Source organism: Oryzias melastigma, linkage group LG15 (genome assembly GCF_002922805.2).
Source record: "Oryzias melastigma strain HK-1 linkage group LG15, ASM292280v2, whole genome shotgun sequence".
In the NCBI taxonomy this organism is placed as follows: Eukaryota; Metazoa; Chordata; class Actinopteri; order Beloniformes; family Adrianichthyidae; genus Oryzias; species Oryzias melastigma.
Genome location: NC_050526.1, coordinates 23223099 through 23238637, shown reverse-complemented (window position 1 = coordinate 23238637; position 15539 = coordinate 23223099). Strand labels below are relative to the sequence as shown.

Genomic DNA, 15539 nt, shown 5'->3' with positions numbered 1-15539 from the left:
GAAGCGTTAGTTTTGTCTAAAATGGCATAAAATCAAAATGTCTTGTTTCTTTGTGCATTTTCTAGAGCTCAGAATTTGGGCCGGGACGTGAAGCCTTGTCTGAAGAGGAGGAGGAGGGTGAGGAAAGGAGGTCGGCGGCAGCAGCGGCGAAGACAGAGGAGACAAGGCCTTGGCACAAAAACATCCTCCTCAGGCTCACAATAGCCATGCAGATTAGAAAAGAGTGTAAAGTTATTTCATGTGAGAGCGTGTGTTTGTGACTGATCCTTGCTGGGGCTGCAGATTAGTGCGGTGGCTTCTGTCTGCTGGGGGCACCTCAGACACCACGCTTCCTTCAGTTTCTGTTTCAGCTATAAAGCTTTTTGAAGGCAGTACCTGATTTTTGTGTTTAAACTGTATGAACATTTGATGCAAGCACTGTTCAAAAATAAAGCCCCGGAGGCTTTTTAATTAAGGTTACAGGTTTGGATTTATAAACCTTTTTTTAATATATATGTTAAGCTTTTTTTTTTTTTTTTTTACCTGTTGTGTATGTACAGCTAGAAATAGCTCTTTTTGTTAAATATATATATATAAATAATGGGAATGTTATAGATGTTTTTATAAATAAATAAATACTTAAACTATAATGGAGTGGTGTGGTTTTTAAATTAGAACTTGAATTAGTTCATCTAAAGACAGGATAAAGAAGAAATCTTTGATTTTTTGGACAGGATATGCGAGGTTACTCAAACCTTAACCTGTGTGTTAGTTAATAAACAACAGGATGTGAGGAAGAGAAAGAGAAAATAAACGCAGATTGTCTCTGCTAACAATGCTTCAAAGCTTTAAAAGGGGAGAAGGTGTGTTTATTTTCTAGATCACACACAGCAGAAGAACATAAAAAAATAAAAAGATTGAAGATCAAAACACACAGTACTTTCAGGTAAATGGGATTTACAGAAGCTGAGGTTTACTGTAAACCATGTGACAGGAAAAGATAGGTGCAGTTAAAGCTATAAGTGCACACAAATCCCCACTCATACCCACACATGGTGAATGACAGCCAGACACATCTGTCTTTGTCTTTCACCTGTGCTGATGATGGTCATGATATCTGGAGAAGGAATGCATGTGCCAGCCTGCTCTGTTTTTTTATATAAAATGTATAAAAGCAGTCATCTGAAAATTGTCATGCGATCCCTTTTCACTTGCACATGGCTGGGCGGCACGCCTCAGTGAAACAGAAAGTAAGAGAAAGTTGCAAAAGAAGGCTACCTTTGTCTGTCTTTGGGCAACGTTATATAAAGGATTTTTAATCACTGCTATGTTACCAAGGAATTTTGTAAAGTCAAATATTATCCAGGATATATACTTTAATCAGAATCTGCCCAAACTTGTTGAAACAAACTTGTTAAGAGAAACATTCAATTATTGGAGACATTAAGAAAATGAATAATTTGTTTAGTTCTTTCACCTATTTATTTCTGCATTTTCAGATTGTATTTTTGCTTTTAACAAAGTAAAAGTCAGAAAATGTACAAAAAAGTGGCTAAGAGAACACATTTAATGCTCCCATCACTTCCAAAAAACTGTCTTGGTCAAAAGCTCTTCATACCAGTTTTCAAGTCTCACTCGATCATCTTTTGATCCATTTTTAAAATCATTCCTGGTGGTCTTTAAGTCAAGAGTTTGCCGTTTTTAGCCAAAATCGAAATTGTTTCTAGGACATAGTTTCTGCAGAGCGGTAAGAGTTCATCAGAAATTCACCTCTGATTTGTGGGCGGAAATGTTGACTGGGAGTAAGCCTGCCCCCATTTCTCATTATTCCTTTGTTTACTCGGTCTCCCGCTAGATTACAGCTCCTCACAACCCCTACCTAACATTAGTGGTGCAACAAAAATGGAGAGCAATATCGGAGCTATCCAGCCGTACAGTTTTGAGCGAGATGCCAACTCAGGCGAGGAAAATGGAGACGTACATGGATCTAATCTACATCAGATGGAGAGGAGCAGGGAGCTTATAGCCCACACAGCATATCCTCTACCTCATAAATAAATTCTTTTTCTTTTTCTTTTTTTTTTGTCTGCTCCTGACCTTCAAAGCTTGAATAAAAAAAATACTCAGAAATGCAATTTTAAGCCTCATTTTCTTTATATATATATATATATATATATATCTTCCATCATGAAAAAAATGGCACAAGAACATGTTAAAAATGCCAAAGATTTAGTTGTATTAATTCTGACTCCTAAAAATTGGACATTTTCATATTAAATTTTACTTTGTTTTGGTGTTATTTTACAACAAAAGAGTCTAAAAATGTACAAACGTGTGCTTAAAAGCAACAGAACTTTCTCATTCCCATCATTCCCAAAAGACTGAATCTTGGTCAAAAGCTCTTCATATCAGTTTTAGAACACTCTGGGAAAGTCATGGCCATCCTGTTTTCAGCTGTCTTCTGCTGCTATATTCTGCAACAATAACGAAAGCTTTGACAGGAAACAGTCCCCACTTTGTTCTCCTTGAGATAACTAACTTTCAGGCAGCTGTTCTTTATTTCCTTCAGGACCTTTTCTATGAAGCACTTGAGTTTGATTTAGCATTCAAGGTATCTGGGAATGGAAAGAAAAAAACTATTAAAAAACCCACAATAAAAGTTATTTCAGACTCCCTAACTTTTCTTTACATGCTCCATATTGCCATGGTCACAAATCTGCAGGTATTAGCAGCACTAAAGACTCAACACATCCCAAAACGATTCTTTAACAAAACCTTAAATACTGAAAGCCTGACACAGCAGGGTGAACAAGTATAAGCATGAACATAAAGAACTGCCTTCTCTTGACTGGTGAAAAACTTCTTGGCTGCTTAAAAAAAAAAAATGTCAAACTCAAATATTAATCATCTACTGAGTTTGACTTATTTTGCATTAAGGATATAAACTATAGACATTCGGGAAAAAAGAAGTCCTCAATGTAAAAAGAAGATTTTTTCCATTTGGATTAAATAGAGAAGAACGTGAGCCACAATTTCCTGTGCCGACAAGTACCAATCCTCTTTGCTTTGTTTGAGCTGCTGGAACCAAACATGGCAAACAGACGCATGGATCTCTCACAGCCCAACTGAGATTGAGCCACCCATGAAAAAAAGAAGTGTCTCTTAGCCAGGATGCAGAAAAAAAGTAGATAACAGTAACACAGCTGATAAGGGTGTTAAAAAAAACACCCTTCAAGGTTTAAACTCCACCTCTACCTTCCTTGGAGAGAAAAAGCACCGATCGCAAAGAAATAATAAACACGACGGCTTGCTTGCACATGTAGGACCTTACACCACAGGAGCGAAATGCCAACATAAACAGAAAGCAATGTTAAGGTGAGCACGCTGTGCTGTGTGAAGCTCAAAACATGCATGGTCAATTTTATTTTTGTGAAAAAGTCAAAGTTAAAAGTCTTTTTAATGTGGATACATGTGTGATTTTAATCTACTTCATAAATTAAAACGTATCAATGATAGTATAAATGCAGTCATCTGAACAAAAGAGTTTATCTGATGATGTTGATGGTACGATGATGACACCTAGTGTCTAAAGCATGAAACACAAACTTTATGGAAATCATATTCACTCTTCCTCTATATAAATGTCTGAGCAGAATATTCAAAATATTTATAGTCTAGGTGGATATTCCATAATTATATCCCCCAGTTTATCACCACAGCAAAACAGTGCAAAAAATATGTCCTTCAAATGACTCTATGATAGACATGTCAGCATCTCTATCAAACATGATCATCAACAGCAATGTTGCCTTTAATTTCATAAAGTTCGTTGTTTTTTTGTTGTTGTTTTTCTTACCTTATTACTTGATATAAAGTAAATATTTGTTTATAAATGATTTTATTATGAATTAATAAAAATGTGTTTGTTTTCTGTTACACGTTTAATCAGAGTTATTTCGTGAAATTAAAATCAATCTAGAAAACTACCTGTGGACTTTGTATTTTTGAAAAAAAACTTTTGTTTCATCATCTGGACCGCTTACAAGCGTTAAAATGTGAACTTTCCCTCTAAAAATTGTGCTTTGCGTCACTTAAAGACCTACTCAAAAGAAAATTGTGTTTTTAACATGTTCTTGTGGCACTTTTCTCATGATGGAGGACATATATTAAGGAATTTAAGCTTAAAATTGCATTTTGGAGTATTTTTCTATTCTGATTGTTGTGAATGGCCCAAGGCATTGTGGGTCTGTCCCTGCTTCCTGCCCTTTTGCTCCTCCTCCTGCACTGATGCAGTTATTTTGTGAACAGACGAGGGACATAAAAGATCAACCTTAGGAGCTCTTCAAGAGAACTATATCTCTGGTCTTCCTGCACTGTCTGATCTGTTGCTGCAGCCCTGAGATGTCACCTGCCTCCCTGCAGGCACTCATCCGATTGGTTTCGTTTGTTTGCTCATTTTATACAAGCATATACTTCATTCCCAGACACACATGAAACACTACATCTTCATACTTTCTGTTATTTTGGTTGGTTATTCATCTTGAAACATTTAAAGTACTTTAAGTGCTGTAACCGACTTCGTCTCCCATCTTATTTGTTACATCCAGAGCCAATCACAACGAAGGGACTGTAAGCTTGTAGGAAAGCATACAACTTTGGAATATTTTGTCCATTAAAAAATGATTTAAAAGAAAAAGGCAACAGTAAGAGCTGCTCAAATAATTGGCTAATGTCCCCAATTTCTCCAACAGATAATCTACATTTCCAAATCTCATTAAAAGCTCTAAAGTTGTTAACAGAAGGATTTCAGGAAGTAGGGACAGCCTTACTCAGAGGTGAATTTCTGAAGAACTCCTGCCACTCTACAGAAATTATGTCAAAGGTTTCTTTGATTTTTGGCTAAAAACTGCATCATAAAATTAAAAGACCACTAGAAACTTTTGAAAATAGATCAAAAGATGATTGGAGTGGGATATTAACATGATGTATAGCACATATACCCCTTTCCTAGCTGGCAAGTTTCTATACACCAGCTGCAGCAGAGTGAGGTTGGTGCAGGCGTTTTGGCATTTATGACTATTTATTTTAAGTAAATTTCCTATCAGCTTTATCTTTAGACAATGGGAAGAAGGCAGATAAAACCTTATAATTACCTTACATGGAGCTCACAGACTGAGCGGCCTCAGTTTGGATTTGAAACAGGATGATTATTCTAAAAGGTAGTGGTCCCCACTACCACAGCAGTGCAGCTCATCATTTTAAATGAATAATATATATATGAATGGCTGATGAAAGTTCATCTGGCAGTACAAGGTTTTTCTAAATTAGAGCAGTGTTATAAGTTAAAAAAGAAGAAGAAGAAGAAAAAAAGCTTTGGAAACTGAAATTGGGGATATGAGGAAGAAAAAACTGCTTACATGGGCAGTGACCTGTGACAAAAAAAAAAAAAAAAAAAGAAAATCAGGAAATGGACTGTCTACTAACGTCTAACAGGGAAATGATCTCAGTCAAAAAAAAATTGGCATAAAAAATGAAAGAAAAAAATCTTCAAGATGTCTGACACAATACTGTTATATTAAAAAAACGAGGTAATAAACTAAACCTAAAGGAACAAACTCAAACAACTTGTTAATTATATGAAAGTGTCTGCTCTTTAATGAGCTCTGTTCCTTTTTTCATCCACCAGTGACAAAATAGGAAATATGGTCACTGTCTTCTCATGCATATTTATGTGTAATAGTGGAAGAAGACATTTTCCATAACTTAAAGGGGTCCAGTCTGTCAAAATTTTAATAAATTATTCACATTTCTGCACTATAGATTAATATGACATTTCCCTCCTCCTATTTATAATGTGATCTTTAGGTCCCTCTGTGTTTTAATCAAAGGCCAGATAAGAGCCTTTGCAGCTTAATTGGTTTGATCATTCCGTTATTTAAATGCAATTATCGCTCCCACAGTACCAGCTGCGCTCACGGTCAACCATGTTAGATGACAACATGGTTTTATGGTTTGGAAATCAGCTTTCTTTCAAATCTAAAGTGAAACTTGCACATTGTAGGAAATCTCATTCTTTTTAGCTATAGTTTAGCGATTTCAGTAATGAAAGGAATGACCTTTTTCCAAGCTTTTATCAGAGCGATTCCACTTTTTCGTCTCTTACTGCCATGAATTCCTTCGTTCTTTGTTTGGTTCTTCTTAAATTAAGTGAATCAGTTTGTCTCTTACCATAACAAAAGTGCGTCCCCGTCTTCTTCCGTATATCCAGCGGCTGTGTACCCCGCTTATCTGTATCAGCGGTCATGCTGTTAGTAGCGTGGTATGTGAAGCTCGAAGGTAACGCTGACACACCGCTCAGCCAATAGGAACGCTTGTTGATAACAACGAACCAATAAGCGTTCTGGTTGGGCGGGGTTTGTCCTTCTCTGTTTTCCTATGTGGATTTTAGAGTTAGCTAACCCTAAACAGGGGTCTGCAAGCATTAAAAGAGCCACTTATGGCGATACAAATATCACTAAAAGCTACAAAATTTTACTTTAACTTTTGAAATGTATTGAATGCCATATATAAATGAAGTATTTAACTTTCACATAAAAAAGTACAAGAGTAAATAAATATATTATCAAGATTTAAAATCTAGCTGGTCTTTTATCAAAGTGTCATATTAGTTCCATTTAAAATTAGACTTACAGGAGGTCAAATTTTTTACCAAACTTTTCATCTTAACATTGGAAACATTTGCATTCCATGTATTTGGTGTAATGGCAGCAATGGTTTAAAAACATCTCAGAAGCACCTCAGCTATAAATTCATAAACTTAACTGACTAAAATTAAATTAATGCCATAAAAGTAGTCTGTACTTTTTAAAATCTTAGTTTGAGAACCACAATGGAAGATTAAAGAATCACACGTGACCAAAGATTGCAGGCCCCTTCCCCTAAATTGTACTTTATAGCTAAATTTGTAAAAGAAAAATTTGAAACAAGATAGTCTTTGGTGTTTCATTAGGACTAATTTAGTTCATGAGTTTGGCATCTTTATTATAAAATGTAAAACTTTTTACTTGAACAATCTGAGAGCCTCTTTTTTTAATCTATCTAGCTAAAAAAATGAAATGTCCCTGTAGCCTGCAAAATGTCTCTTTTAGCCATCCTGTTTTTGAGCCTGGATCATCTAGGAAACTGTTGTTGGGTGGGAAAACTGACTGAAGGAAGTCTCTTTTTCCTATTATTGAATTGGAATTGGGGCATTGCATGAAAAAGGGAAGTGAGTTGCTGCAGCAACTGACTAACTTCCCTGTCAGAAAACAACTCAGTTTAAAGGATGTGAAGTGGCTTGCCAACATTAATAGACCGGACGGAATTTTCCTCTTTTTATTTATAGGTTCTTTTACAAGGAAGCGGGCCACTGAGCATTATTAGAATTGTACACAAAAGCTCTGTTGTAAAAATGAAAATGCTTTCATCCCTCCTGACTGAGTTTGTATCATGAGACATTTTCTTTTTAAACAATTCTGCTTTTATTGATTTTCTCTTTAACTTTAAGTTCATCTTGAGGCTAATACTATTCTTTGAGGAACAAAGGACCGAGGGGCACGCTGAACACAGCAACCATTATGCTGTTTAAAAAAAAAAAAATTCTATTGATTTTTGATCACACAAAAACAGAATGTGTCTGTAGAAAATCAGATTTATGATCTATTGCAAATAAAAAAAGCATGTTATTACACCTGCATCTTCTGTACAAACACAATAATTTCATGGTATTTACAAAGCTTCTGTGATACATTATATTATATTCTATGATTTTAATTTACAATTTAGAGGAAACACAAACCTATGATTACATGAGGTGGCTGTCTCTAATCACCACGATAATAATTACTCCCTCCAGAGCTTCGTCTCCATGGTCACGGCTCACACATTACAAACACACAAAGGGGGGGCCTGAATGCATTTGCACATGCTCTAATGCCCACCACTCTCAGACATCTGCACATGTTTTCTCTGAATGAGCAACCAGCTGATACAATTTATTAACTCATGAATATTTTATGCAGTTGTACTATCAATTCTGGATTTAATGATAAAAAAAGACTAAAAGAAATCAGTAAAGAAATGCAAAATCACTTGATTTAAATTATTTGCATTCTGATTATTACTGTGAAAAAAACAACAACTTTATATTAAATAAATAATCTGCATTTGTTGGTAATCATAGTATTTCTGATTAATTCCAACCATTCAAAAATGCTGAAGAGTTTTTGCATCAAATATCAATGATCCTCATTTAGTCTGTGATCATTGGTGCTGTGTCTGATGTGGTCTCTGGCTCACAGTACACCTCCATCTCCTCCATCTCCTTCTCCACCAGCTTCTCCCGACCTCTGAACCACGTCAATCTCCTGTCTTTCCATGTCCACCTTGTCTTTCCTGTGTTATCAGATGGCGGTGTCTGTGTTTTATCCAACATGGTCTGTGTGTGCTCACATCTGTCCTCTGGACTGAGGTGACGTTCTCTGTCTGAGAGGGCCAGTCCCTCTTCCTTTCTTCCTGTTTTTGCATGAAGGAATGAGCTGTTGGAGTCTGAGCTCTCTGCGTCTCTGAGGGTGGTTAGATCTTGGTTGCTGTGGCAGACATGTGAGATTTTGATATCTTTACATTTTGCTTTCTTGCTTAGTATGAAGTTGAATATTGCTGTCACCAAAAGCATTGACCCTGTAAGAAACATTCACCTTCTTAGACTATTTTCTTTTACCATAAATGCTCATTTACAAGATGATTAACATCAGAAAAACTTCAAAGTCATAAGTTGAAGTAATATTATAAGTGTGGGTGATTGCGTTTTACCTGGGATAATAGCATGCCATACCAACACAGGATGTAAGAAGCAGACCACTGACATGATGAAATAATAAAGAAATTTATGAAAGCCTCCAACATGAGCCATCTTCCTCCACAGAACAAACAGCTGCCAGTCTGGAGGACAGCTGTGAAAATTAAGATGCAAACAGAAGACAAACAGAAAAATCAATAAACATGTGCATTTCAGATTTATTTGATACTAAAAAAAAAATCTGAAATTATAGTGTGTTTGGCGATGTTTAGTATCATTGTATACCAACGTTTTTTGTTATTGAGTGAATTTGAATATTTTCAAACATAAATTCCTTCAACCCCTTGATGCCAGCATCTATTTCCAGCTATGTGCGGCCCGTTGAACTATTCAATTGGACTTGCCAAAATGGAATAAATTATATTGACAATTTTGGTGTCTCTTTAGATGGTGCACTAAAAAAATTGACCTGTTGTTTTGGCTATTTTGCATTCATGTGGTGTGTGAAGATTTCTTGTTTTTCTGAGGTTCATGTGTGTTTTCTGAATCAAAAAGTCATTTTTTTGATCATCCAAACATGACGTGATCACAGCTTATCCACGTTTATGCTTTTCTCTGAGAGACATCAACCCATTGGTGCAATTGACACTAAAATGAGATCAAAAGCCAAAGTTTTGACATAAAGACTCCAAAATGTTCTATTTTAAAATATATATTTATTTTCAATCAAAATAAAAGAAATCATTGTCATCCAGATTTCATGTAATTTTCTTCTTAATGAGGTAGATTAACAAGACACGCCACCCATCCGCTCATGTTCCGGTCCTTTTGTCAAATTTTACAACCCTTTGTAGCCAATAAAGTCAAAAAGTTTGCCCTCCCCTGGTTCAACCTCATACTAATCTAAAGTAGTTGTTGGAAGACTGGCTATAAAATGAGTGGGAAGGGTAGACATTTTAACACAGAAAAAAAATCACATACATTGAAAACTATTTATCATATTGTAAAAAAATGGATTAGTAAACATAAGCAAAACTTAAAAGTCAACTTTACATGTTTGTTTTGTCCTTTGTTATGAATATATGTGAGATCAAAATTGCATTGTATAGATTTGGAGTAAATATGCAAGGATGACAAGCTCACACAAATGTTTTACAAACTGTCAGTAAAAAAATAAAAAGTGATTTTTTGTGATTTTCAGTACATCACAACACAAATGAGTAATTTTCAATGAGCCATGTTTGGTTTTTGATCTAGCTTATAATTATTTTTGGTATGTAAAAATTCCTTGGTATTCTGATGGGCAGGCAATATTTCTTTCACATTTTTACAGCTTTTCAACACATCACACAAGAAAGTTGTGTACTCACGGAAGACACATGGACAGAAGGGCATCCAGGTAGTAGGCCAGCTCAAACATCATAATGGCAACAGATGATGCACTGACGAGGACAAAAGTTAGAGACAGAAGAAAAAAAATGTTATGGAGGGAAACAATTATTGATTTTACACTAAAGAAAATACTCAATTTGTCATGGTAGGCTAGGATTTATTTTATGTATATGAGGTAATGGAAGAATTTGACATTCAGGTGCTTTTGTGAACTGACAGAATAAACATTCTTGCATGTCTGGCCTCCTTGGAGAGATGTTTTCCTGTGGCTCTGTGGGTGTTTTGTGACACAGAGATAACAGGGAGTACAGGATGGGGGCTAGCTTCATTTCTGCCAACTGCACCTCCTTTCAAGTTCTAACAAGTGTGTGTGGGTGATTATGCAAGCAGACATTTCCAGAAGACATCACAAAATATCTGGTGTATGCTGTTAAATGTCAACATTTTTCCTCTCAGATTGGGTGGGAGCAGGTCACTTAAAAACCTTGATACTCACATTAGGTAGATGCCAAGGCTGTTGAATTCTCCCCTTTCCACCGTCTCCACTCCCACAGCACATAGCACTAAAAAAGGGGGGAAAAATATCTTTTTTTTCCATCTTTTCTCGATGTAAATGATAAACTAAGTTTGTCCACCAGATGTCAGACTTAGTTAAGTTATTTTTTTAAGAGGAAAGTTTTAATGTTTAGATGTTTAAGAATTCAAGACTTTAATAAATGAGAATTATTGCTTATTATATTTTCTTATTTAGTGCTTCTCTTCAATTTTTTATTTTTATTACACTTTTTTGTAAGTCATTAAAAGATAAGTAAAACAAATATGAATAGTTATGAGTTACACTTTTTATGTTCCAGAACAACAAATTTGACACTCCCTTGTATGCATTACTTACATTATGTGCATTGAAACTAGATAAATACAATGAAATTATAACAATGTTGATATGTGGACTAGGTTTTTTTTTTATTTTCAACACTATAGTTCAGTATATGTTTCAATGGAATACTAAGCACATAGAGGCTCTTCACTAAAACTTATCATCTCAAAAATATCTAAGCTTTTCTGGCTTTAGTCAGACTGGTTTACATCATTAATTAGGAAAAAAAAGTCAGAAATATAGCTATCATCTTTTGAACTAATTTAAAAGTGTTCCCATTGGTCTTTTGATATGATAATGCTGCTTTTAGCCAAAAAAAGTCATTGTTTTGGATATAGTTTCTGCAGAGCGGTAGTAGTTAATTCAAAAATTAACTTCTGAGTTGTAGGTGAAACCATTGGTGAGGAGCAACCCCGCCCCCCGCTCCCTTTCTTTTTGCCAAGAGCTCAGAACAGAGGTCTTTAGGCTTATTTTCGACATCTTAAACATGTTCTTTTTTTCAAAGAGCATTTTTTGTCTGCTCCTGATCAACAACAACTAGAAAAAAAATATCCAGATATGCAATTTTCAGTTTAATGTTCTTAATATGTCTTCATCATCAAAAAAATACCACAAGAACATGTTAAAAACACACAAAAAAAACACAACTTTCAGCAGAGTGGGTTTATAAAGTTGACTTTCACGTTTGATTCCAACCAGAGACAGTTTAACAAATAATGTGGTCATTAATATATATATATATATATATATATATAAACACTTTTAATGTGAGAAAAAAATAGAGGATCACATAGGTTTTGGGAGAAAGCTGTTGATCAGCTGGACAGCCCTTCATTAATGAGTCTGTAGAAGTATTTTCCTTTATCACTAAACCAAAAGATTCTAAATAATCATAAAAGTCATAAAAGTGCTGATGTTTAGATTTCTCTGGGAAACAATTTAGACAAATCATTTTAAAAAATTATCCACTTTTGTAAAAGTTAAAAAAAAATTAAAAAAAATGGAAATGATGTCCTCATGTTCGGGGCATTGAGCCTAAACAGACTTCAGAATGCACAATGGAAAACCTCCTGAGGCTCCAACTGAAGGCTTTTCTATAATCTCTACAGTCCACTGACCTACAAACCATGAAATTCTGTAAGCAGACTTTGGGAAAAGGGATTCAAGCCATGCGTTCGATTTCTAGGACCATTGAGCAAAAGAAAGTAAAAGTTTTTAAAACTATTTTGGTTTCTGAATAGATATTATGTGACATAAAGCTTTAATGCAAAGTTATTTTATCTATAAAAGTGGATTTGAAAGCAATGTTACAGTCTGATCAACTTTTTTTTTGTTTTTTTGTTAAGTGAAATTTTTTACATGAGCACAAATTTGCACAAAGGTTTTCATTCCTTCACAATAAGAGTTGTCACTGGATATCTCCAAATTTAAGTTCTGGAAAAACTTTTTTGGCTGCATTTACAGTATTGGACTTGAAGTGAAGGCTGATGTGACAGCTAGGTCCTTGAATTACAAAGAACTAACTAGCCTATTTCGTGTGAGATAAGCACAGTTAGACTGAGATCACTGCTGAACATGTGGAAGCAATTTCTCTGGCCAGCTTACCAGAAATTTAGAGATTCAATCTGCACCGGAGGGAAATCGGGAGACCGTGGACTTCAGTTTTGGTTGTTTCAGGAGTGTGAGAGGAATTAACGCATCACAGATCTCAGCTACTCGTTAGCATATACTGTAGGTGCTCCCTGCATGCATGTCGGTGTAGAACACACACAGAGGCTAATAGGTCAATCCAAACAATAAACTTGTGAACAGCCAGTCTGAGAGGGGCACACGCACACAGCTCGTAAACCTACATAAACACACTGGAAAACAATGCACACAAAGCTGTCACGGGTGTGAATGTGTACAAGCTTGTTCACTCAGGCCCAATAACTCAGCTGGAAGCAGAGACTTTGTGCTGGTATGATGCGGGCACATGTCTCTGAGTTAATGTTCGGCGTCTGCAGCTGTTTGAATTTAAGAAAAGGGCTCCCATATTTTTCTCAGAGAGCTAACAACCAGGGAACAATTTCTCCCATGATGATTTAATGCACTGTGTGTAATCTACCCCAGCACACCCGAGAAGCAAAGCAGAAGGACAGTAATGACTGTATTATCACATGTTCATAGGTGCTGTAAATCGTCACGGGTTATTGTTCCTAAAGGTCAAATTTACAGTTAGTCGAAATCAGATTTTTTTTTCTATTAACTTTTGGTACGTTCAGGGTTAGAGGGTGTTTAAAAGAGCAAAACAGAGCTTTCTCAATGGGTCACCAACTTTTCACAGGCACATAAGTAAAACAATGAGCATGCTCTGACATGAACAGTCAGTGAAATGGGGAGGAAACCAGAAAACCTAGAAGAAAACCATGTATACATCAGAGTTCAAAACTCAAAAGGGCTTGAACTCAAATTAGAAACATTTTAATGAGTTGATAATTTGAGCAATTTAGCACCAAGATGCAAAAGTGCTTAATACTGATAGCTACTATATATTTACAATTTTATCATTTTCATTTTTTCATTTCTAAAGCCCCTTCCACCACCAACCAAGGTTCTATACACAAGGTCAACAATGAATAATCCAGATAAATATAGCCACTGTGTTTTGAACCAATTTTGGGCAACCCATAAGGACCTGCAATAATTAAGGCTGGACAACACAAAAGCATGCATAACAATGTCATGTCTGCAGTTCACTTTGATAGAAAAGAATTGATCCAACCCAAACGTTGCATTCTCTACTTGCGTTATTTATTTGAAGGTCCAGTTTCAAGGGATCATCAAGTCTAACTCTGAGATTTGTGACTACTGCCTGCTCAAACGTTTTACTCTTCCGTTGATTCTTTTTCATCTTACCTGTTGCTGTACAAACCCCAAGGATCCTGCAAGTGAACTCCACCACATTCCACCAGATGCTCACTTTGCTCCCCATGACCTCAAATATTTTCCCAGTTGACTATACCTGCTCTGATGGTGTCAGAGTTTCCGAGGCAGCACTCAAAAGATTTAACTGACCGTTGGCTGGATGGATGAATGAAAGTAAAGCGAGAGTTATGAATTCCATCAGGGCCATGCTGTGGAGCTCCTGGATAAGTTTAGTTCACAAAGGTTTGTGACTTAGTGCTGCTATTCGTTTAGTGACTGCTAATCACCCCCTCCCCAACACACAGTAGCACTTCTACCTTGTTCACCAGTTCAGGGCTATTTGTTCCGTTGGTCGCATTCCTCATTAAAGTTAGTTAAAAATTTACTTTTGATGTAAAGTTACCCCAAGCAGGACAACAGTGATTTCCTTCTGTGTGATTTTGGTAGTTAGGTATTTCAAAGCTTTAAAAAAAAAAAGCTTCAAACAAAATTTTTTTTTGTTTGTTTTTTTTTTTTGCTTTATGTGAGCTTTCTACAGGTTTCACAAATATTAAAAACAAACTCCAATTTTAATGCAGGGTGCTTTTACGTACCAGCAATTCAGTGCATGTAGTTAGTTATGTAGCATTCCACAGACTGTAATTAATTCAAATGCACTTTCTTTCTGTCACCAGTGCATGAATTCAAACCCTCATAAGCAGCTGATGCATGTTTGCGTGTAGTATAAGCTTGTTCAGACACAGTAGAGACCTTTTGGAGTCACAAAGTTCACACACTCAATCACACAGAAACCAATGAAATGAGCCAAAGTAAGCTAACTAAATCTACTTAAAGTTTTAACAAAGACTCTTTTTGTGTTTTACACCAGTAACACTTGTTTTCATCTGAACATTCAGTGTATTTGTGGCCATGAAGACCATGAAGTCTTTACACTGTGTGGCCAAAACCACTGATTTGGATGCAGTAAACTATTGCACTTAAGTATCAGCCTCTCCTGTCTTTGGTAGAGGGGAAACGTAACACAACAAACAACAAAAGCAATGCAATAAGCCAGCAACAAAGTTAGGCTCTGAGCATGATGTCACTGCATTCAATCTGAAGCAGTTTAAGTGAGTAAATGGTTAAAGAGGCCATTTGGAAGCATTCCCAGTTTTGTGCTAACAGCTGGACAAGAAATAAAAGAGTGATTGGTCTTTTCAAAAGAACCTGCTTGACATTATGGAGCTTTTCATGTAAGCAGATGCATAACTTCAAGTTTGCGGTCAAATAGATGTTATCACTTTTGCAAATGTCAAAGGTCATGGATATGGAAGTCCAGCCCTGTAGAAATTCCCTGTAATTAAAATAAAAAATCCCCAAAGTATTGATTAAAGTTCAAAAAGACATTTATACAGGGCTGAACTGGAGCTAAAATGATCAGGCGAAAGCAGCAAAGTGTTTGAATGAAGCTCCCACAGTGAGTCATACATTTTTAAGATAATATTGTTAATTAATTTAATATTTGAACTGTTCTGCATTAAACATTAAAGCTTCACTCAAACAGGAGCC

General features: G+C 35.9%; 3 protein-coding genes across 5 annotated transcripts in view; 1 reads left to right on the top strand and 2 right to left on the bottom strand.

Moving 5' to 3' along the window:
• Window positions 1-244, top strand: part of LOC112162035 (C-X-C motif chemokine 2) — a 1663-nt gene extending 1419 nt beyond the window's left edge. The window contains exon 4 of the mRNA XM_024297665.2: window positions 66-244. Within this exon, the coding sequence (XP_024153433.1) occupies window positions 66-204 (139 nt within the window). The 3' untranslated portion in view covers window positions 205-244. The remainder of the gene's footprint in view (window positions 1-65) is intronic.
• The window catches only part of rassf4a (Ras association domain family member 4a), a 25234-nt gene extending 18884 nt beyond the window's left edge, over window positions 1-6350 (bottom strand). The window contains exon 1 of one of the 2 annotated variants that reach the window (XM_024297649.2): window positions 6208-6350. The gene's annotated coding sequence lies outside the window, so the exon portion shown is untranslated. Of the gene's footprint in view, window positions 1-5396; window positions 5404-6207 lie in introns of those variants that run through there. The other variant, XM_024297650.1, reaches the window with a different exon arrangement.
• Window positions 6351-7355: 1005 nt separating this feature from the next.
• Window positions 7356-14281, bottom strand: tmem72 (transmembrane protein 72). 2 transcript variants are annotated; one of them, XM_024297660.2, is made up of 5 exons: window positions 13983-14281; window positions 10704-10770; window positions 10186-10257; window positions 8830-8969; window positions 7356-8697 (listed from the first exon to the last, which is right to left on the bottom strand). In XM_024297660.2, exons 1-5 carry the CDS (start codon window positions 14056-14058, stop codon window positions 8270-8272), a joined length of 783 nt encoding a protein of 260 aa, XP_024153428.1. In that variant the 5' UTR covers window positions 14059-14281; the 3' UTR covers window positions 7356-8269. The 2 variants fall into 2 exon arrangements, with proteins under 2 accessions (XP_024153428.1, XP_024153429.1); XM_024297661.2 differs by having other exon boundaries at window positions 8494-8606.
• Between the last annotated feature and the right edge of the window lie 1258 nt (window positions 14282-15539).

Bases quoted from the DNA above. Each gene is read 5' to 3' on its own strand.
- tmem72 (XM_024297660.2), bottom strand. From the start codon at position 14,058: ATGGGGAGCAAAGTGAGCATCTGGTGGAATGTGGTGGAGTTCACTTGC. The intron at 10,771-13,982 runs GTAAGATGAAAA...CCCCTTTTTTAG, and splicing joins TGGGGTTTGTACAGCAACAG to TGCTATGTGCTGTGGGAGTG. The intron at 8,970-10,185 runs GTGAGTACACAA...TAATTTTCACAG, and splicing joins CTTCTGTCCATGTGTCTTCC to CTGTCCTCCAGACTGGCAGC.